The sequence below is a fragment of the Oreochromis aureus genome, linkage group 7 (assembly GCF_013358895.1).
Source record: "Oreochromis aureus strain Israel breed Guangdong linkage group 7, ZZ_aureus, whole genome shotgun sequence".
Classification (NCBI taxonomy): Eukaryota; Metazoa; Chordata; class Actinopteri; order Cichliformes; family Cichlidae; genus Oreochromis; species Oreochromis aureus.
Window position 1 is genome coordinate 55,308,805 of NC_052948.1, and position 21,419 is coordinate 55,330,223.

The window sequence follows — 21,419 nt, forward strand, 5'->3', positions numbered from 1 at the left end:
AGAATCTGCCCCCGCAAGCTGGATCAAAGCTGATTGGCTGAGCCAGCGGGGGGCGTTGTTTGAATTTCAGTCAGGAGTGTGTGGCGTTTGTAGCTTTTCGGGCAGTTATATCGGCTTCCAGTATTTCAAGTTGAAAACTAGTGTTGAACCTAGCAGGTACGTGTACTATTATGTTACTTTTCTAATGAAACATTTTCAAGGGTGAATGTGTTGTTGTTCACGTGTTATAGCTCCTAGAACATATCATTTTAGATAAACAATCTGTAAAGCAAGGACCTTCTGTTCCATTTGGCCGTATGAGTCGTGCATAAAACCGTTATTTTGTGGGGGGAAATAATAATAATTATAATTATAATAATAATAAAAACTAAACTAAACATGTTATTATTTTTAAGCTTCATGTGTGACCTTTGCAGACGTCTCTGTGGAAACCGTGTAATGTTGCTCTAAATATTGTGCAAGGCATTCATACTTTTTCCCCGTGCAATTTCCCCGCATCTTTCTACCATCCCTTCCACTTACATCTTGTGGATAATTTGATGTCAGTTAGTCACCCATTTGAAATTGTTAATCCTCACTACCTTTTTATTGCCATTTCCGAACGAGTTTTTGCTACAGGACCCAATGGTTCGATCGAATAGATCAAATATTTTATATCAAGGTGGTGTTATCTCTAGCTTTCACTATATATTAATAATATTTGTTTGCTCATATTATAGCAACACTATCCATTAGCTATATAGCGTAGCTTGTATTTTAGCGACTGCAACTTGTCAATTTCCTTGTATACAGTAGTTTTAAAACGCTGTGATTCTTCACAGGAATATGACATAACATCCCAACATAGTTATATTAGGCTGTCTTTATAATGCCGCTGTCATAATTTTAGTTTTTCCAAAATGTAATTTGAAACTGTCACTTAAAATGAAGGTACCAGAGAAGACCTCAGAATTGCATGTTGTAGACTGTATAAGAAACAAAAGATTAGAAAAGGGACACAGTACAGAGCATGACAACAATGCCACTTAAAAACAAAGTGAGTTTAAAAAGTGCCTACAGTGCATCTGGAAAGTCTGAATAGTTTTAATACAACTTTGTCCTCATTTTGTGGTGTTACAGCTTTTTCTCCAAAATGGATTATATCCATTTTTCAAAATTTGGTTTGTGGTGCATGCTAGGGATATTCTTTGTGACTAATTTGTTAGGGTATTTTCACAGATGGGTTATTTAGTCCATTTAAATGGAACTCTGTTTTGTTTTCCCAATTGTTGCAGTTCATTTGTGCAAGTGTGAACACAGTAATCCCACAGAGACCCTTTGGAGAAGGTGGTCTCTGTACGTTTCCAAATGAACTCCTGGTTCGTTTATGGTGTGAATGTGATCTGACCCTGATTCAAGCCAACTGCCAGGTGTACAGTACATGTTTGAGCTATAAGATGTCCTTTAGTTATGTATGCTTTGGATTCTCAATGTAGGAAGGAACCATTGATGTGCAAAGGTCTGTATGGGCTAGCAACTAGCCGAGAAGTGAACATTACCAAGGCTTTTAACTTTGAGTACAAGATCCATAGAGGCAGGGGTCTATCACACCAGGCAAGAACCCATGTTTAGGCTGTGTAAAGATGCCCCTGAGACAATTCAGCACATAACAGCAGGTTGCAAGATGCTAGCAGGCACCCATAGTATACAGGAACATCTTAACCTCAAGTCCCGAGGTTAAAATGACCACCATAGGGTGGTCGAGAATGACCAAGGTAAGATCGTGTGGGATTTCCAGATACAGACGGACAAACTAGTGATGGCTAACCAACTGTACATAGCAGAGGAAGACAGCCATTATGATAGATGTAGCTATACTGAATGACAGCAACATTAGGAAGAAGGAACTTAAGAAGCTGGGGAGGTACCAAGGACTGAGAGTAGAACTCAAGAAGATGTGGAGGATGAGGGTAACAGTGGTAATCTGAGCAGTGAATTCCAGGCTAGGCTAGGCTAGGCGAATGGCTCCAGCAGATCCTAGGAACAATATCTGAGATCTCTGTCCAGAACATCACAGTTCTAAGAACAGCAAAGATACTGCACAGAACCCCTCATGCTCCCAAGGCCGGAGCTTGAAGGATATATGTATATATATTTGCTGAACACCAGAGACAGATCTGAAGAAGTTAGCCTGGACTTTCTTTCCATATATCTTTCATGTAGAGTGTAGAAAGGAGTAAAAAATAAAGAAAAAACATTAAATGACTCTTGACTGTTGGTGTATACTTGAGAAAGTAATTTTTGAAGATGGAGCTGAAGTAGTTAGTGTCTGGGGGAAAAAAAGGCTTGACACACTTGGATGAGATTTGCACATGTCCTGCTTTCCCTTCTCATTCAAGCAGTTATAAAATGTTGCATTCCACTGGCATGAGTGCCTTTGCAAACAAGAGCTGCTTCTCATGTGTCAAGGTAGCTTGATTTTTCTAATGATCTGTGATTTGAAGTAAGCCACTCTTGCCCTTTTACTTTGATTTTGTCTCAAATGCATTCAATCTGCCGAGCATTTTCTTCTGTAATCTGATGATCTTTTCTAGGCCTTTTAAGCTGTTGTTTTATCAGAAGAGAGGGTGAGAATAAAAAGTTGTCATACAATGGTGGAGCTTTCATTGTGTCTTCAGCCATTCTATGTTTAAATGCAGGAGACAAGATAGTTGTCAGAAGGTTGTCTAAAACTGTATTCTTGCTGTAAGTTTGCTGTCAGAATTCGCACTTATTGGCAACGTAGGAACTTTTCTCTTCCTTTTCTTTGAGCCTTTTTATTTTTTCTTAATGGTGTAAGCTAAAGTAGCAAAATAGTGTTCTGACCACGCATCTTACTATCTTGGCCAAGCTTCTAGATTACAGTGTAGTCTATACCTTCCTGCTCTATACCTTTATTTACCTGGATAAATAAAGTTTAAATAAAATGAAAACAAAATAACTGCTTACCTTATCTAATAAAATAATAAGTACAGTTACTGACTCAAAAGGAAACTTGAAAGTCTGTTCTTTGTTTTTTTGTGCTTCTAGTAATGTCCCCAATCTGTCATAGTTAAATTGTGACCTTGGTGTTATTCCCTTTGTAATTTTCGCCTGTACATTTGTAGCGATGCGTCATAATTCATCTGCCAGCCGTAGGAAGGGTAAAACCCCTCAACGGCGCCCCCAAGTGCCAGCCCAAAGGACCTCCAGTGTAACATCCCCAAGACGCAGTGGAGTTCCAGGTTAGAATAACTTTAGTAATTTTTGTGTGTGTATATTTTGTGTGTGTGTGTGTGTGAGAGAGAGAGAGACCGCTCCCAATGGGGACCACTATCACGTAGCATCCATAAGTGACTGAAACAGGACATTATATCATATTCTTGTCACATTCAAGAACTTTCACAGTATATTTCATATCATATCTAAATCACTATTACATCACTAACTGCTGCACTGATCATGCTGCTTCACTACTGTGTATATTACTTTGTACTTTGTCACTCTGTTGAATTACTCTGTTCACATTACTCTGGTCACTTGTTTACTCTACTGCACTGCTCTGACAATATATTGCTGTGCTAATATGGCACAAGACACTTTAACATTTTATTCGCACAATGTACATTTTCAGATTTTTTTATGTAAAATTTCCAGATTATTTTTTATTTAATTTACCTATTATATAATGTCGTTTTTTTGCACGGTCAAAGGAGCAGTTCAGAACACATTTCACTGTGTGTTATACTCGTATGAGTGTAACACTATTGCACTAGCAAAAGCGCTTGCTCATAGGGGGTCATCTAATTGTTGGAGCTTTTTCTGTTTTCTCTGTATTATTGTAGAGTCTTTAACTTACAGTATAAAGCACCTTGAGGCAACTGTTGTTGTGATTTGGCACTGTATAAATAAAATTAAAGTGAATTGAACTTGCCTTACTCGCTGCAGGTATTTGGTAGTTGCAGCTTTCTTAGTAGCCAAGCCCTATTGCAGACAGACTCTTACTTTTCAGCACTTGAAATCAAAGGCTTATTTGACTATCAAAGGTTTTACTTAATTGTCTTGCTAACAAACTGTATTTGTGCATTTAGGACAGCCTCCTGTTTCCCCCAAGAAGAGGAAATTTCGACCAGGAACCAGAGCTTTGATGGAGATCCGCAAGTACCAGAAAAGCACAGATCTCCTCCTTAGAAAGGCGCCCTTTGCCCGTTTGGTGAGTCTGACAACAGCAGACCAGACACAGATAAAGCCACTTTTTATCCACTGGGAGTCTTTTTTTTTTTTTTTTTTAACTGTATTCTCAGTTACAGCATTTTTTTTCACTGTTTACATTGTTACAGGATTGAATCTGTTTTTGCGTTTTGTTTTTTTAGTTGAATCAATAGAAGTGTGCTTTTTTTCATATGCCTTTTAATTGTCGGAAGTACAAGAAAGAGAAACTACAGTAATTACAAATATGCTCATATACTCTGTCTCTTAACTTGGGTCTTAATGTTAATAACCATTATAGATATCTACTTGTCCAGTACAAAATCTATGTCTCCATCCTCACAATAGTATGTAAATGATCTTTACTGTGTTCACAGAATTGAGGCTGAAACTGGCAGCAAAACAAACCAAGATAAAAAGAGCCGATTCTGTTGTACAATTCAATGTCTATAATCTCTTTGAAGGACACAAGAGGGAATTTTAGTCTTGTCCTCTTTGGGACTGATCTAGGACTAGGATTCGGGCATTTGGTGCCATCAGAGTCGACTCTCTCAATGACCTGCAGGCACAAAAAAATAGTTATTAAATAAAAAATAAATTAACTGCATCATACATACAGTCAAATGAAGAACTGTACATATGATGCAGGACTGCATAGAGTCCTGCGAAAAAATTGTGGAAGAAGTAATGGTGAACTTACTTTCCCTGTTAATTCCTATGCACAAAGTAACAGCCAGGTGTTACTAATCAAATGCACTTGATTTACTGATCAGTAGGAAGTGTGAGCACCTCTATGAAACCAGAGGTTTTGGTATGCCCGGTAAGAATACTTCTATGATGCGCTTGCATCAGCTGGCTTCTTTCGTCGTGGAGGATCAGCGGTTCTACTCTGAACTCCTCCCAAATGACTGAACTGTTCAGCCTGAAAACCCAGCCACATTTTGAAAAAAGATCATATTTGCCGTTTGTGTCTGCAATCTAATTTTTCACCTTTAAAGAGCTAGCAATAATAGTGTCAACACAAAGATCAGGCAGGGAACTTCTTTCACACCCAAGTTTTTGCTTCAGCTACTGCCAGAGCTGCAGTCTGCTTGGGATGTCAGGACCTGTCAGCTGTCTCTGGAGTCCCGCAGGCAAACCAAGTCCGAACAGTGCTCCTTCTTCAGCTTGACAGCTGTAATCACCTCTGGTGTCCACCATCAAATTCAGGGGTTACTGCTACGGCAGACATGTGCCAACATTTCTGAGTTCATGTGCAGTTTTTTAAACAAATCTGTTACATACTCATATAGTCGGTGTTGAAAACGCATCACTGTCTAGAGGGGTTTTTTGTGTGTGTTTGTTGTGGTTTTTCTTCTATGTGACTGAAGCCTCTGTTTCTTAAAAAGATGTTGGTTCTTCCTTTTGATTTAGGTTCATGAGGTGTGCCAAAGCTTTTCTAAAGAAAGGCTCCGATGGCAGGTTTATGCTCTTCTGGCCCTCCAAGAGGTAAGACGCTATCTTCATTAGCCTTTTGATGAATTGCGGACACTTGTAATGTTCACTTGTCTGTTTGATAAATTTACCTAGAATTACAAGTGTGATGGTGTGCAGTGGGGTTTTGTTTTGTTTTTTTGCCTTAAATGAGGCCTTTTAGATCGCCATACTGCCATTAGGTGGGGATCAGTTGATAGCTTACGTACCCTCTTCACACAGGTGACTGTGACAGAAAAGTATTCACAGTGCTTCACTTGTTCCAGTTTTATCATGTTTGAGCCTGATTCCAAAATGGATTGAATTCATTTTTTACCTCAAAATATTATACACAACACCTCATAATGAAAAAGTGAACCAGTTTTACTTGGAATTCTTGCAAATTTATTAAAAATAAAAACCAAAACATGTACATTAGTATTCACAGACCTTGCTCAATACTTGTGGCAAAAAGTCACATGTTATACTTTTGTTTGGTATAAGGTGTTTGTCCTGATATGCTGTGGTTGGTTGTCCAGTCTTTTTCCAATTCTAATGTCACAAACTTGACGTGCTAACTGTAACTGAGGCTTTTAGAGTCTGAAATGTAGCTCTTGGAGTCTTTTGTAGTTTCTCGAAGCATTACATAGTCCAACCTTGGGTTAAATTTCCTGGTAAGATTAGTGACTGCCTTGAATGTTTCCCATTTTTGAATAATATTTTTCACTGTACAATGATGGACTTGTTTTAGAAATGGCCTTACAACTCTTTTTATAAACCCACTTCTGAAGTGTAATTAATACATATTCCTATTAAGCCGTAGTAAAGCTTGCGAATCAAACTTTTCTACATTCTTGTCCTCCCAGGCTGCAGAGGCTTTTCTCGTCTTGATATTTTCAGATGCCAACCTGTGTGCCATCCACGCCAAGAGAGTCACTGTATTCCCTCGTGACATTCAGCTAGCCCGGAGGATCCGTGGGGTGGATAATCTGTAATTTCTAATCCTATAACAGAAATACATTTGTTTCATTTTGATTTAGTTTAAATTACAACTGTTATATTAAAGGTTTTCTAATTGTATGCTACAATGTGGAGAGTTGAGGTTTGGTTCCTTTTCACACGTTGACTTAAAACAAATGGCAACCAATGAAACCAGAACCTTGTTCAGTCCCCCCCCCCCCACCTTTTTTTTTTTTGGTAAACATTGGTGAGGGGTTTTACTTTGCAGAATATATTTAATGTGTTCGTGTGATCACTGTTCTTTTTGTAATATTTGATATGCTGTTAATGTGTATATATTGTTGTACGTTGTATTAAACTTATATTCTTTTTTTCTACTGCATGTGCCTCATCTATTTGATTTGGACAAAACTTATTATTTTATTTTAACCTACAATGGAAACAAAAACCCACAAGAGGTTTTCTCAGTTGTACTTTCGCCTCTCAAAGCAATCTGGCTTGTCTTCTTTGATCTTGGATATCAGCAAGGATCACTTATTGAATATTTTCTCTTTTCATTTTCTGTTACCCCTGGAGTTATTGGACAGTCATTGGTCTAAAAGAAAGACAGATGTTATAAAGTAATTATATAATTATTATTGAGGACTGTGCTAAACAGCTGTCTGTGATCCTGAATTATACACTATGATGCCAAAAGTATTCTCTCACCCATCCAAATCCATAAATGTAGGTGTTCTAGTCACCTCCATGGCTGTAGTTATCAAGCACCTAGGCCAGCAGAATGCTTCTACAAGAATTTGGGAAAGAAAGGAGGAGTTTGGTGACTTCCAGTGTGATAGGTGCCACCTGTCCAACAAGTCCAAATTGTGAAATTTCGTTGCTACCCAATGTTTCACAGTCAAACGTTAGAGGTGGTATAACAAAGTTAAACCGATTGTGTCCGAGTTGCTGTCATTCCCAAAGTGGTAGGCCACGACATCACAGAGTGGGGTCAGTGGATGCTGACCCCAGTGTATTTTCAGCCTGTCTGAAGCAGGACAAGATCCTAGTGCTATGGTAAACAACCTCAGAGCTTAACAATTATCTACACAGTTGGCCTCCCATCATATGTGAAGAAGGTGCAGGGAAGACTAGTCTTGGTCTCTCTAAGACCATGAGTGAGAAAACAAATTTAATCCAATCAGATATTGGTATTTTAATATGGGATTTGATCCTGCAACATGAAATGAAGTATCAACTTTTCAGGGTTGCTCCTCACGTCATTACCCCTCAGTCAGTGAGTGAGACGGTAGACAGCGGTGAGGATGACAGTGCAAGTGTATCGCAAAAACTCATATGACTGACAACCGTAAATGAAGCAGCATTTTTCTGAATGTCAACCTGCATTAGGGACATACTATTTGGCTACTGAGTTTGGTTCTGTTTCTGTTCTTTGGATTTGTTTGCAGTGTTTTGTTTTTGTGTTGAATTAAAATGAAAAGTTTGATTAAAATATTAAACAAAAGTAAGAATGCCTGCTTTTGTAACAGAACAAATACATAAAATTTGGCAATTATAAGGCTTCTCATACAAACACTAAATGCAAAAGGGTTTATCAAAACACAAAGCATTCATATTTGCCAATTAAAGCTAAAATATGAGGCTACAGATGATGATAAATTTAGAGCCATTTGGGACCCAAAAGAGCCAGCTCTTCTTTTGGAGTTGCGCCACAAGAGCCCCATGACTAACTAACCCATGCTGCAGAACTTTGGAGTAAGTCGCTGAAACTTGTAAATGACAAGAAAGCCCGTAAACGTGTTGTATTATTCAATAAGTTTCAATTTAAGTTCATTTACCATTTACCAATATGTTCAATTTATGTTAAAAGGAGGCCTCCCTATCTGAGATGTGGATCATGATTTCCCTTTTTGTTAACACTGTTTGTACCTATGTTCTCAAATTCTACATTGCCCTTTTTTGTCGTGTTTCTTTCTTTTGGTTTTTCACGGGTTTTTTTTTTTTTTTTTTTTTTGGTGTTTCTTTTTCTCTTGTTGTAATGCTCAACCGAATAGATGCATTAATAACGGTGCCTTATATGTTTATATTATTGTTGACAAATAAAGTTCATCGAAAGAAAAAAAAATGCTTCAGACTGAGCTCATCATGTGACCGAAAGGGAAGCCAAATGATGAACTTCCGGTTGTGAACTAACGTGGCGTTCATGTTATTTCAAGATGTTGTAATAATAAACTTCTAATTTGTACATGGCGTTCGCGTTGGCACCACGGGAGAGTCCGAGTTTCCTGTGAGAGTCAACTTTTTGTGATGGATCCGATATATAACATTCGAAATACCACAAATCAGGAAAAGTCCACTATTCTGTGTAAATAAACTCACATTCAGCGGGCATTGTGTTGGTGTATAATATTATTGTGTAGTGTTTTCATCTACAAACAAAAAGTTGTTTTTCTTACGCCCACAGTCACACAGCTGAATTAGTACCCGTCTCTCCTCTAAACCACTATCTTTCAATGTATTTTCATCTATCCTACATGACTTGAACGCAACCTCAACATCATATTCCGGAGGAGCACGGCGAATTGGTAGTTAGTGAAAGCTGCTCTTTCCTAGTTTGTTTGAAGCTGGAGCTTTATCGCGCTAGAATTAGAACGTAAACTAAAAACGATGGACTAGTGTGCGACTCTAATGGCTTTTGTACTTGGATGGTGAGAAGGAATCAGGATGTCGGGCACCAACATGGAAACAAAAAGAGTGGAGATACCCTCCAGCGTATTGGACGATCTCTGCAGGTAACTTGGCGTTTCCTGGGGACCTCTAACACTGTTATTTACTTTAAATTGAGATTTAATTGTTATCACAAAAACCGATTCAGTGGTATCACGATGAACAGAAGTCCAGGATCAAGAGCTGTGGCGTCTATGGCGCATGGTATTATCTTTGTAGCTCTCCGTAGCTCAGTCAGTGTGTGTACTGTGAACACAGTAAAGGGTGCACTGAATATTATTTATCCGTAGGATGACCACTACATCAAACCGAAATCCACCCTTTTAGAAGGAGCCTGGGCGAAGCACTGTATCACGAGTTAATCCAGTGGCTGGTAACATCAGTTTCCACCCATCGTCGTAGGGTAATGGATTCAAACAATAAAGGCTTGAATACAATAACTTTGACTTCGTGGTAATAATGTCATTTGCTCAATTACAGTACCAATTTGCACGTCTCCCATAAGTTTTGATTTGCTACCTACATCTAAGGCACTACACCCTCGGCACTGTGAGTGGGAAAGCTTGAAATGATGAACGAGTATTGACTAATATGTTATTACGGTAACTGAAAAACATCTGACGACTAGGATTCGTATCTCACACATCTATAGGACACTAGTAAATGACATGGCACTAAACACCCTCAGTATAAAAGAAAAGTGGGAACTTGAATTAAATGTGCTGACTGAGGAGAGGGCCTGGGATATTGGCAGGATATGAAAGGGGAGAATCTTATTATTCTACGTACCCTGTGGTGTTGGTACTTAGAGTAAAATGCTGTAAGAAAAAAGCACATGTTCCTATTGTTCGCCAAGAAGCTTTCAACTGTTAACTGGAGGAACAACGCTACCAGTACTGATCCAGTAGATACACAGACTGAAACAGATTTGTTTAGCAGCAAAGCAAAGCTACTAAGTATATTTGGTTGATTATACAGCCGAATATGGATACAAATGTCTTAAGATGGACTCCAGTCATATCACACTTGAATGCCTAACCCCCTAAATATAACCAGATGCTCAACAAACAAAAACAGCATTAGAAGGAAATAGCCCTTCGTCAAGGAATGTTTTGGTAATACATGTTCAGCGTTGTTTACAAGAATCACAGAGAAAGCACCTCTCAGCATTAGCAAAGTTTTTCTCATTTTCCCATGCAAACTGTTTGTCTGCAGTTAATTTGTTAGAATCTGGTTAATGCCCATCCTTTCAGCTTTAAAATGGAAAAAACGCAGCATGAAGTAACAAGAAACAGTACCAACACAGAGTCGACCATAAATGCATGCAGAGCAACACAAAGTATAATGACAGTACTGTGAAAGGAGAAGCTCTACATACAGTTTCTGGTCCTAATCCCATTTCTTTATTGTTTGTGCTTCCCCAGCCGGTTCATCCTGCACATCCCCAGTGAGGAAAGGGACAATGCTATCCGAGTTTGCTTCCAGATCGAGCTAGCCCACTGGTTCTACCTGGACTTCTGCATGCAAAACACTCCAGGAGCTCCTCACTGCGGGATAAGAGACTTTGCCAAAGCTGATATCCTTACATGTTACAGAGATTTTAAATAACTTGTGATTTTTTTTAAAATCTGTTTTTTATAATGTGTATTACTTTTGAAGGCATTTTTTGTAATGACAATAGGCAGTGTAGTTGTCCATGCACCTCTTCGGATGATCATGTGAGGTGTAGTTGCTGTTTATGTTATTTCATTTTAGCAGAGATAATTTTTCTTGACTGCTGCAAACTGTTCCATCACTGTCCATTTCTGTTGCCTCACGGAGAGGATGTGCAGAAAGTTCTTGAGCAGTGGAAGGAGTACAAAATGGGTGTACCCACTTATGGTGCAATCATTCTAGATGAATCCCTTGAAAATGTGAGTTGTTGTATACTCATGCACTGCAATGGCTGTGAATTCTTTTCCTCTGTTTTAGCCACCGTGTTAATTAGTGACAGTATTGTATTTGTATGTTGAGATCTGGTAGCACTTAGAGAAAATAACTCCTCAATATGGCAAAAAATCTCAGCAAGTGGTGTGGTAATTAGTGTGGAAGTGGAATATTGTTATTCTGTGGACCCTATCGTTTTGGTACTTGATTCTTAAGGAAATCTGCATAGTAGATTCTAGGATGGGGCCTAGTTTATTTGAAAATGTTTTCTAAACTTCCAGAATAACAAATGGTATTGACTGCAACAGATTCTTATAATTTAAATGGTAAATAATGTTCCTGGGTTTGTAGTGGGCAGAAAAATGTATTGAATATTTGGTAGGTGCTTTTTGTTTGAGGAATTAAAATCCTCTTTTTGGGCTAGCATGCATCACACAATGACTCTGGATGTGTAGAAATGTGGTTTGGCTTCTACATCAAAATTGCTACAGGCCTGCTGTACTCGTGGGGGCTATGTTTTTCATACAAAACCTTGAAGCCATGCTATTTTCCTATAATTGGGATGCTATAACAATATGTACAGTAATGCAATGCACATGCAACGCGGCTATGATGTCTGAGATGTTGCGCTGAGGTAGGCTCATGGCTGGTAGTTGGATAGGACCGGTCCATTCTGGGAATCCTTGAGGGTCAGGACTTTCCGGCCTTCAGTTAGCCATTCTGTTTGTGTCTCATCCATTAGCAGCTGGTTCATTTATGCTGTCAGGCACTCATGAAGCACAGTTAGCTTCTGTAGGCTGTAGGTGTGGATCATGTCAGCGCCTGGCGCTATCCAACTCTTCATGCTTGACTCTTTCTTGGATGTCTCCCACTGTGATATGGATGATGGACCCTGTTCAGGGATATGTATCAATTCATTTCAAAGCCTCTATTGTCACTGCATTTGAAAACACAGTGACATTTGAATCACATCACCCAGTTGGTGACCAAACACACACAGATATGTGTCTCACATGTAAGCAGTGTGAACAAATAAATAAACAAAAAGTAGGAAAAAGATTAATTTAAATGTGGATTGTAATAAATACTAAAAATGAATATTTAAAAAATCTCCATATTATTCTTATTCACATTGAGAACAGATTTGACACAGTAAAGTAATTACACACTGATTGTTTGTAATTATTGCACTTGAACTGTTTTTGTGTAGTTGTTTTTGTTCAGGGTTATTATTGCCTATGGGAATAAACTGTTGAGCCTACTGGTTCTTGTCTTCAGAGACCTGAAGCGCTTGCCTGAGGGCAACATTTGGAACAGGTCATGGCCTGGATGTGAAGAGCCAGTGACGATTTCTATGCCCCTGCTGATGTAGTGTTTAACCGCAATTTGCCGGAAGGATGAGAGGTGGCAGCCAGTGACTTTTTTTTGTGCTGTGTTTATGATGTGCTGTAGTCTTTTTTTTTTTTTTGTCTGTGGATGAGGAGCTTGCATACCACACTGTGATGCAGTATGATAGCAGGCTCTCACCAGGAGCTCCGGCTGCAACCTGTTTCTCTTCAGGACTCCAGGGAAGTGCCAGCACTGCTGAGTTTTCTTCACTGTGGCGGTGGTGTGAGCAGTCCAGGAGATGTTCTCTGCTATGTGGGTTCCTAGGAGTCAGAAATCCTGGACCCTGTCTACAGTCTCCGTTGATGTATAAAGGGAGATGGTCTGCTCTGTACTCCCTGAAATCAGTGATGACTTCCTTCTTTTTCTTTGTGTTGAAGGTCAGGCTGTTCACAGAGCACCAGGTGGACAGCCTCTGGATGAGTCCAACTATGTTGGAGTCATCTGTGAAATCTATGATGAAATTAGTGGTGTGGATTGGTGTGAATCATGAGTGTATAGTGAGTATAGAACCGGGCTCAGGGCAGACAGTTTGTTTATGAGTAGTTTATTAAAGTTGCTGAAGAGCATTCACACGTGGTTTCTCCATTCGATTTTGCCTGTGAGTGAACTGGTGTGGGTCTCAGGATAAGTCTGTGAAGGTTCTCAGTCATCCAGGTCATCGTAGTCAAAGGAGTTTGCAAAGAAAAGCGTCTGGACTTCTTTAAGTTGCTTGAAGACGTTTCACCTCTCATCCGAGAAGCTTCTTCAGTTCTAAATAAAGGACACTCTTTCGAGGATGCCAATGTTCACATTTTGGACAGAGAGGACAGATGGTTTGAAAGAGGAGTGAAAGAGGCCATCTATGTCCACTGTGAGCGACCATCTTTGAACAGAGGCGGTGGTTTACGACACCAACTGTCTGCCATCTATAATCCAGTTTTGAGTTCCCTCCCCAGACGCCTTAACGCCCACTCACATCCTGGGCCATCTGACCTCAGGAATTCACATGACAAGGTGGGGCCAGGTTTCACAATGGGCTCACCCGAAACCCTGGCTGATAAGGTCCCACACCCGCTTTCACACCTGGGCGCATGTGATTAGAGGATCACCAGGGGGTCCTTTGTCCCTCCTTGGGGGGATACTCCCACTGGGTTTAAATCTGGGACTCTCGGCCATTTGACCTTAGAACTGAAGAAGCTTCTCGGATGAGAGGTGAAACGTCTTCAAGCAACTTAAAGAAGTCCAGACGCTTTTCTTTGCAAACTCCTTTGTCTCAGGATAAGGCTTTGGCTGGCTTCTGGCTTTGATGTGTTTTAATACCAGCCTCTCAAAACACTTCATAGCAACAGTGCAACCTGTTTGTAGTCAGTCAGGCTGTCAGGGGTGGATTTCTTAGACAGAGGGAGGATGATTGCAGACTTCAGGCAGGGTGGGATATTGGCTTGTGCTAAGAATGTGTTGAAGATCTTTGTGCAGACTTCTGTAAGTTGGTCAGAACATGCCTTGAGTAGCCTACCCGGCACACCATCAGGGCCGGCAGCCTTCCTCTGGTTCACTGCGCTAAGCACCTGTCTCACCTTGTGCTGTTATACAGCGAGGGGTTTCATGCTGTTGTCAGATGGAATCAGTGTGTTCCTCACACCTGGCAAAGAACCGATTTAAGTCTTCTGCCAGGGAGACACTGATGTTTTGGGGAGAGGGGCTGCCTCTTTTGTAAATTATCAAGTGTATGAGGCCTGTGAACACTTGTGCATGTGTTTGGTGAATGAAAAGAATTCTTTGTGCTTCAACTAACTGGTCTTTTGTTTTATTTCAATTTCAGGTACTGCTTGTTCAGGGCTACCTTGCAAAATCTGGTTGGGGCTTTCCAAAGGGGAAGGTTAATGAGGATGAAGCGCCAAATGACTGTGCAGTTCGTGAAGTAAGTCAGGCAGTTCTTATATCAATTTAAAGCAATAAAAGTCACATATCTTAAAATGCCTTTAGTTCTTATTTGATAATGATGGTTGCTTTCCAGGTGTTGGAGGAGACGGGTTTTGACATCAAGAACCGTATCTGCAAAGATGTTTACATAGAGCAGAAAATCACTGACCAACTAGTGCGGCTCTACATCATACCAGGAGTGTCCAAGGATACAAAGTTCAACCCCAAAACTAGAAAAGAGATAAGGGTAAAAAAAACATTTTTTCTACCTTTGGGTCCAGATTTATTAATATCTTGAGCTGGTGCAATGCCTCTTTTGTCACTTTCAGGATGAAAATGAATTAAAATGCACTGAATAAAAAGGAGGGAACAGAGAAGCCCAGAGCTCTCTCCTTATCCACCTCCTCCAGCTCTTAGCTGACACCTTTTTAGGCCAGCTAAGAGGTGTAATCTCTCCAATATGTCCTGGGTCTTTTCCTAGTAGGACACACTCAGAACACCTTACCAGGGATGTTCATATAAGGTGGTTTAGGGATCATAGTTCAAACCACCTTCAAACCACCTCAGCTAGTTCTTTTTGATGAGGATGAATAGTGGCTCTACTCTGACTCCTTTCTGGATGACTGAATTCCTCACTTTATCAATAAAGGTGGGGAGAGGAATCGAGCACCCGTTCTTCTAGAAAACTGGGTCCCAGTTGTCCAGTTCCTTGAAATTGTTAGTCTGCCTGCATATCGATTCCGCTTATCGTTTCTTGCACTCGCACTACAATCAGCAGATTTCAGTTTGTGTGTCAGAGGAGGAAAATAAAGAGACATATGGATATTTATTTTTATTACACAAAAGGACAAGATAAATGGTAAAGTGGAAAAATGCATCCAGGACAGAAACAACTGCATTATACTGCTAACACAATTTTGGTTTTTTGCAAGCATCTGCCAAGACAGCATGCTAAAGCTAAAGCACCTCCATGTCCAAGGCATGGTTCTCAGCCAGAAAAATGGTAGTGTGCCATCTCCAGGTAAGTGACGAGTCACTGCCCCAAGTGGAGGAGTTTAAGTATCTTGGAGTCTTGTTCACGAGCGAGGGAAGAGGGGAGCAGGGAAATGGCAGAGGAATTGGGCCCGCATGTGCAGTTATAAATACACTGAAATGGTTTGTTGTGATGAAAATAGAGCTGAGCGTGAAATTGTCCATTTACCAGTCGATATATCTACAACCCTCATCTATGGTCACAACCTGTGGATAGTGAACAAAAGAGGCTGTATTGTTTTTGTCCACTGCTCCTGCAAACACCCTTATCATGTCTGTGACACTATATGCACTAGTCTTAACAGATTGCAATGATCATGACTGTGTTGATTGAAAAATTGAAAAAACCTTACTCTCAATGGCTTAGACTTTTTGCATTTGTGGCATTTTGCTAATTCACAATACTGTCAATTCCCTCAAGCTGTAGTCAGTCATCTGTTAATGTATGTGAAGATTATTCGCTGTTGCAGTGAAGCAGAAGTTTTCTGGTCCTTGATCTGTACTGTCTGTAGCTGACACAAATGTTTAAACTTTTACTTTGTTTTTGCTTTTTGTTTTGTTTTTTTGCTTTTCTTGTAGAACATTGAATGGTTTCCTATTGAGAAGCTTCCCTGTCACAGGAATGACATGACCCCAAAGTCTAAACTTGGACTTGCCCCAAACAGGTTTTTCATGGCCATTCCATTTATAAGGTGTGTTTCTAGAAAACAACATCTAATCATTTCTATTGTCCAATTATCCACTGATAGCTTTCAGTTATAGCAAGACACATACGTTTGGTTTCTTTTTGGTAATAAGATGAGCAAATAAATATCACTCTTGTGTCTGTTTGAAATTCAGGTGAAATGTGTTGAGCCTAGCTTATCGTAAAGACTTGAAAAAAAGGTTGCACTGACACTGGGCCAATTTTAGTACTTATACCATATAATACCTCTACTTCTACCAGCACTTCCTAGAAGTTGCGTGCTCTCTTTAGTCTCACAATGGGCTTGTGTGGAGAAGAAATGTCAATTTCTTTGTCACACTAAGATGATCATCATTACTCTTTGTAATATAGTTATTATTGTAACAAAGTAATTTCCCAAATATACGACGGACGAATAAAGTATTTTTCATCTCAGCTCATCTCCTTTTACACATCCATAGGTTTGGGTACTCCCCAGGGTCAGAATGTCAGTGTGAAGATGTGGTTTCATGTACTGAGTTTAAATATTCAGTGAAATTGGCATGAAATCCATAATAGTAAATGAACAAGTTCATGGAGGGAGAAATGGATCAAAAGTACCAGCTGCTCTGAAATCAATATGGATCAGATGGATCAGATGATCTAAAAAAACACATCCATGAAGTCTGTCAAACCTCTGAACTGTCTAAATAAAATTTTGCGTCTTGTTTGTTTGTCATGTTTTTGATTGTATGTCTAATGGCAGATCTTCTGCTTTACTTGTGTAGACCACTGCGAGACTGGATTAGCCGGAGGAAAGGCGAGTCAACAGACAGTGATGACGACTTTGCAAACATCAGCAACATTCGGTAAAAAAAACAATTCTGCAACAGAAATCCCACACAGTAGTCAGTTCAATTCAGTTGTATTTATATAAGGCCTAATCACAATAACTTTTACCTTAAGGCGCATTATTTTATAGGGTAAAGACCCTGCAATATTAAGTAGGTTTTATAAGTTTTAAATCTATGAGTCCGGTAGGGTCTGCTTGGGTCCCTGTTACGTTAATTTTGTCATCCGATAGTGACGGCAAGGGTCAATGCCAACTTCCGTGTGCCTACTTGTTTTTTTGATTGCACAGACTCGTCTATAGAAAATTTACATCACAATCCCAGAGCTACAAACACGCCCAGGCAGTGGACTTCAAAGAGGTATGACAGGAATGACTACTCAGCTGTCAGATCTCCACCCGTCTGTGTTCATGTCCGCACCAGGCTTTAAAGAAAAACTCCGACAATCAGCCGATCCTCTATTACCAAGCATTTGGCGAAAGTAGGAATTCCCTTTTCACAGTAAACCTCTGGCACAAGCAGGTTCAGGGAGGGGCAGCCATCTATCATGTCAGGTATCACCAACTCCGCCATTCCCGTCAGCTCTACCGAGATTTATACCTTCTGGTAGCTTGACACATTCGCCTCAGTCCTAGCAGCAGGCTTTTCTAGTTTTACCATTTACCATTCAAAGCATGTAAGACTACAAGGCACATTGACCCATTCATATAGAATATTATTCCATTTCTTAAATATTGTTTGGGTTTTTTTGTCCCTAGGTAGCTTTGTCTCTAGGTTCTTTGGTGTCCTTAAAAAATCTAGAGACATGCATCCACAAGCCCCCCTATGAAATTGAAAGTTTTCATCTAAATTTTCCCAAGTGCTTTTTTAACAGAGCAGGTTTATTCTTTGGAAAGCATCAATTGTCTCTATTCGCACATAATAAGAAACTTATTTCAGAAAAAAATGGACAGGGTCAATATTATTTGATCCCTAAAAAAAAAAATAAAAAAAATAAAAAATTATTGAGCCATACCACAAAGCACTACTGTGCAATGATGTGCTTTAGCCTTGTGATGCTGAAACCTTGTGAAGTCAAGTAAAAACAACTGTTGATCCTCACAAAGAAGGACATGGATTTTGTAACAGGCTTTGTGTAATCTTAGCCCCAAACAGACTCACAGACTATTTGGGCTCACAGTGCAGATTATACTTTATTTACAATGCAACAGTTCACAGACCACAGATCAGCCAGCTCTGACGTCCTTGACTCTCCGACTCTCTGGCGTGCAACTGAAATAGCCTTCCCTGGCACTGCTCCTGGAACCCACTGCACACCCTTCCCTGAGCCACAGAACAACCCCATAAAAGAGATGCAGAGTTATCACAGCACTTAAAGTAAAAAAGCTGGAGTGAGAAACATCATCAAGAAATTCAAGGAAAGCCACACGGTCAAAGTAGACAATCACTAGAACCCTGCATAGGAATGGATTGTGAGGTTGCATAATAACGATAATGTTGACACTGTTAGTTTTTGCGATTGTTTTTGGAAATATTTGGGAATTTTTCTGTCTCTCTGAGATGAGCAGACTAAGCAATTTACCATCATGTGCACATAGAGCACTGAGAGTACTCCATGTGGGCTCTCAATGCTTTTAAAAGCATTGTTTTGTTTATGTATAAACATAAGCAAATCAAAGCATGAAATGAAATTCAATGAAATTCCCACACTTTCATAGATTGCAGCAATTTCACATATCCAGTTTCTTTTTTTTCTTCCTTCTGTATCATAGGTCAAAATCTCGTCATCTCACAGGTAGCGATGCCTTTCAAGGGGAGAGCTGGACAAAACACAAGCAGCAGAAAACTTTGGGCCAGTTTGAATTGAACCAGGTTAGAAAAAGACTACAGTCAGTCACCATGTGATAACAGCAGGCAGATAATTAAAAATGAGGGAAAGAATCTATCAGTAAGTGTAATGATTCATTCAGCCTATGTCCTGATAGAAAATGTATGTCTCAGCAAGTCCAAATGAGAAAGATAAACACGTATGAACAGGCATTTGTTATGTTCTAGTTGCATGTAGAGTACTCAATGTGATTCAAGTCCAGATTTTGACAAGGCTTTATTAAATACTTCTGATATCACTGTCTATCTTACACTTTATTGTTGTTTTAACTATATTAGTAATTACTATATAGGTATAAGATGGGAAGTAGAATCTGTCATTTGTTATTATAACCACAGTCATCTCATAAAATCTGTTCTTTACTCTGTAGAAACCAAATGTGAAAGGCAATGGGAAGAAATTTCAGGACTTGCCTTATTTGAAGAAAGGCTTTTGTGACAATGGAGCCAACAACCAGCAGGTGAAAACCATATTAGTAAGTGCAAAAACATTTTTGGTCCAGATAGCGGTTTTTAGTAAAAAGCCTCAAGATCATCAGTCAAAAACAGCACATACACTTTCTGCTGGTGCAACTTAGCTAATATTAAGGGTTTCAGATTCTATTTTGATTGAATATATAATATTAATAAGCATTAAGCATTTAAATTTGGCATCTTGTAAATAGTTAATGAATTACCAGCATCACACTCTTTAACTGATTCTACAGAAGGAAGATAAAAGACTTCAACCACGAAGACTACAAGACAGTTTTGAAAGAGGTATGATTTTTCAGCACTCTGACATTCTACTTGGTCGAAAGCTTTTACATAGATCGAGGGTTTATTTCTACTTATTTGACCAAAGGAGCACTTAAAAAGACAAGATGGTCCTTTCACTGCAACTTATCTAAGAGCCTTCTGGACAGTCAGCAATGGCAAATGCTCCCTGCACCCTTCATATCACATGTTATTAACACTGTTAATAAAATGCATGTAATATATCATTATCTAATGGAGTAATGGTCACAATAGGAGTGTATGCAATAAATCTAACTGCTTATAAGTAAATTTCATCTGAATCTATTGAAATAATGGTGATAATTCAGATTAGATCAAATGGATCCAGTGCTACAATATCCTACCCTAAGTATGTATGTATTATCTGTCAACAAAAAGATCAGTTGATTGTTTGATTAATCAGTACTAAATGTATAGTAATATAAATCTTATATAAATGACTTTCATGATTTATAGCAAATTTAATTCATTCAAATTTTAATTCATAGATGATGATCACTGATCACGGGTTTTTCTTTTCACAGACGCAGCTCCAAGCAGCTCCTGCGGTCATCAAGAGAGTAGAGACTATGAGCCAATGCTGTCCTCTAAGGCTTTCTTACATTTCAGATTTGACAGAGACGCCATCATGAAGAGTTTTGATTACTGATATCGTTGATGCTGATCTGTGCATCCTCTGTAACGTCAAACCTTGATCTCAAGAGACTTTCTAAATTAAGGATATGAGTAAACAAGGGATATTAAGGATGTAACTAAACCATCTCCTTCTCATCTTGACTTGCTTTTTATGCGCATGTGTGTTGCCTCACTGGCAACACAGAGTAAGTTTTGCTGAAAGAGGTAAAACATAGTAGAGGACTACACAGGTAAATCAGTAACTTTTTACAGGCAAATGATGTTTTGAAAACATTTACTTTGAACTTTTAAGTACATTTATGATGACAGTAAAAAGTGGGAAATTAATCCTTACTGCATTTGGCCAGCAAATCATTTTTGAATTTGTCATGTTATATATTGCTTTTAAGCTATAACATATTTAGATAATAGTTTCCTCCAGTCATTCAGTTAAGTAGCAAACATTTTCTGCACGGTGTCTTTTAAAGTGAAGCTGGCTTAATTATATTACAGTGTTCCTCTTTTTTTCCTCTCAAGAAACTTTAGATTTTATGCAGAAATGTAGAACTTTGTATGCCATCTTTGAATAATGACTTGGGAAAGAAATAAATTTGTCTTTAAATTGAATGTCATTAAATTCATGTTACTCTGTCACTGTATCACACTATGACTGCCAATATTAAAATCACTATATGAAGCTGATGATTGCAGATCCAAGAAGGGAAAAGGTCTGCCATTATGAGAATGACCATGAAGCAGGATATCGCTTTTATTTTGATTAGAGTTAGTTGAATTGAAGACGATTCAAATGAAAAAGGTAGAGGACTGCACAAATATCTACCCGTTTAAATACGAAATTACAAGTGAATTTCACATTCAGTTTAATTAGCATCATGGTAGTGCAGCACTCATACACAATAGTTTTAATTCTAATTTTGGTGTCATGTTTGCATTTTCACCATCAAATATGTACAAATGTACAAAGATGATTTTATCATATATCATTAAAGCTCAGTCTGACTGATTTGCGA

At 39.0% G+C, this 21,419-nt stretch overlaps 2 protein-coding genes across 3 annotated transcripts; both read left to right on the forward strand.

Annotated features, from left to right (window-relative positions):
• Positions 1 to 14: 14 nt before the first annotated feature.
• LOC116319163 (histone H3.3) lies at positions 15 to 7,000 on the forward strand. The gene is made up of 5 exons (XM_031738402.2): positions 15 to 156; positions 3,126 to 3,242; positions 4,089 to 4,210; positions 5,620 to 5,694; positions 6,525 to 7,000. Exons 2-5 carry the CDS (start codon positions 3,128 to 3,130, stop codon positions 6,651 to 6,653), a joined length of 441 nt encoding a protein of 146 aa, XP_031594262.1. The 5' UTR covers positions 15 to 156; positions 3,126 to 3,127; the 3' UTR covers positions 6,654 to 7,000.
• Positions 7,001 to 9,160: 2,160 nt separating this feature from the next.
• dcp2 (decapping mRNA 2) lies at positions 9,161 to 21,419 on the forward strand. 2 transcript variants are annotated; one of them, XM_031738410.2, is made up of 11 exons: positions 9,161 to 9,410; positions 10,770 to 10,921; positions 11,131 to 11,258; positions 14,462 to 14,560; positions 14,657 to 14,809; positions 16,174 to 16,286; positions 17,047 to 17,127; positions 18,882 to 18,981; positions 19,368 to 19,457; positions 19,704 to 19,755; positions 20,298 to 21,419. In XM_031738410.2, the coding sequence occupies exons 1-11, from the start codon at positions 9,343 to 9,345 to the stop codon at positions 20,420 to 20,422; spliced, it is 1,161 nt and encodes a 386-aa protein (XP_031594270.1). In that variant the 5' UTR covers positions 9,161 to 9,342; the 3' UTR covers positions 20,423 to 21,419. The 2 variants fall into 2 exon arrangements, with proteins under 2 accessions (XP_031594270.1, XP_031594269.1); XM_031738409.2 differs by having other exon boundaries at positions 9,162 to 9,410; positions 19,368 to 19,472.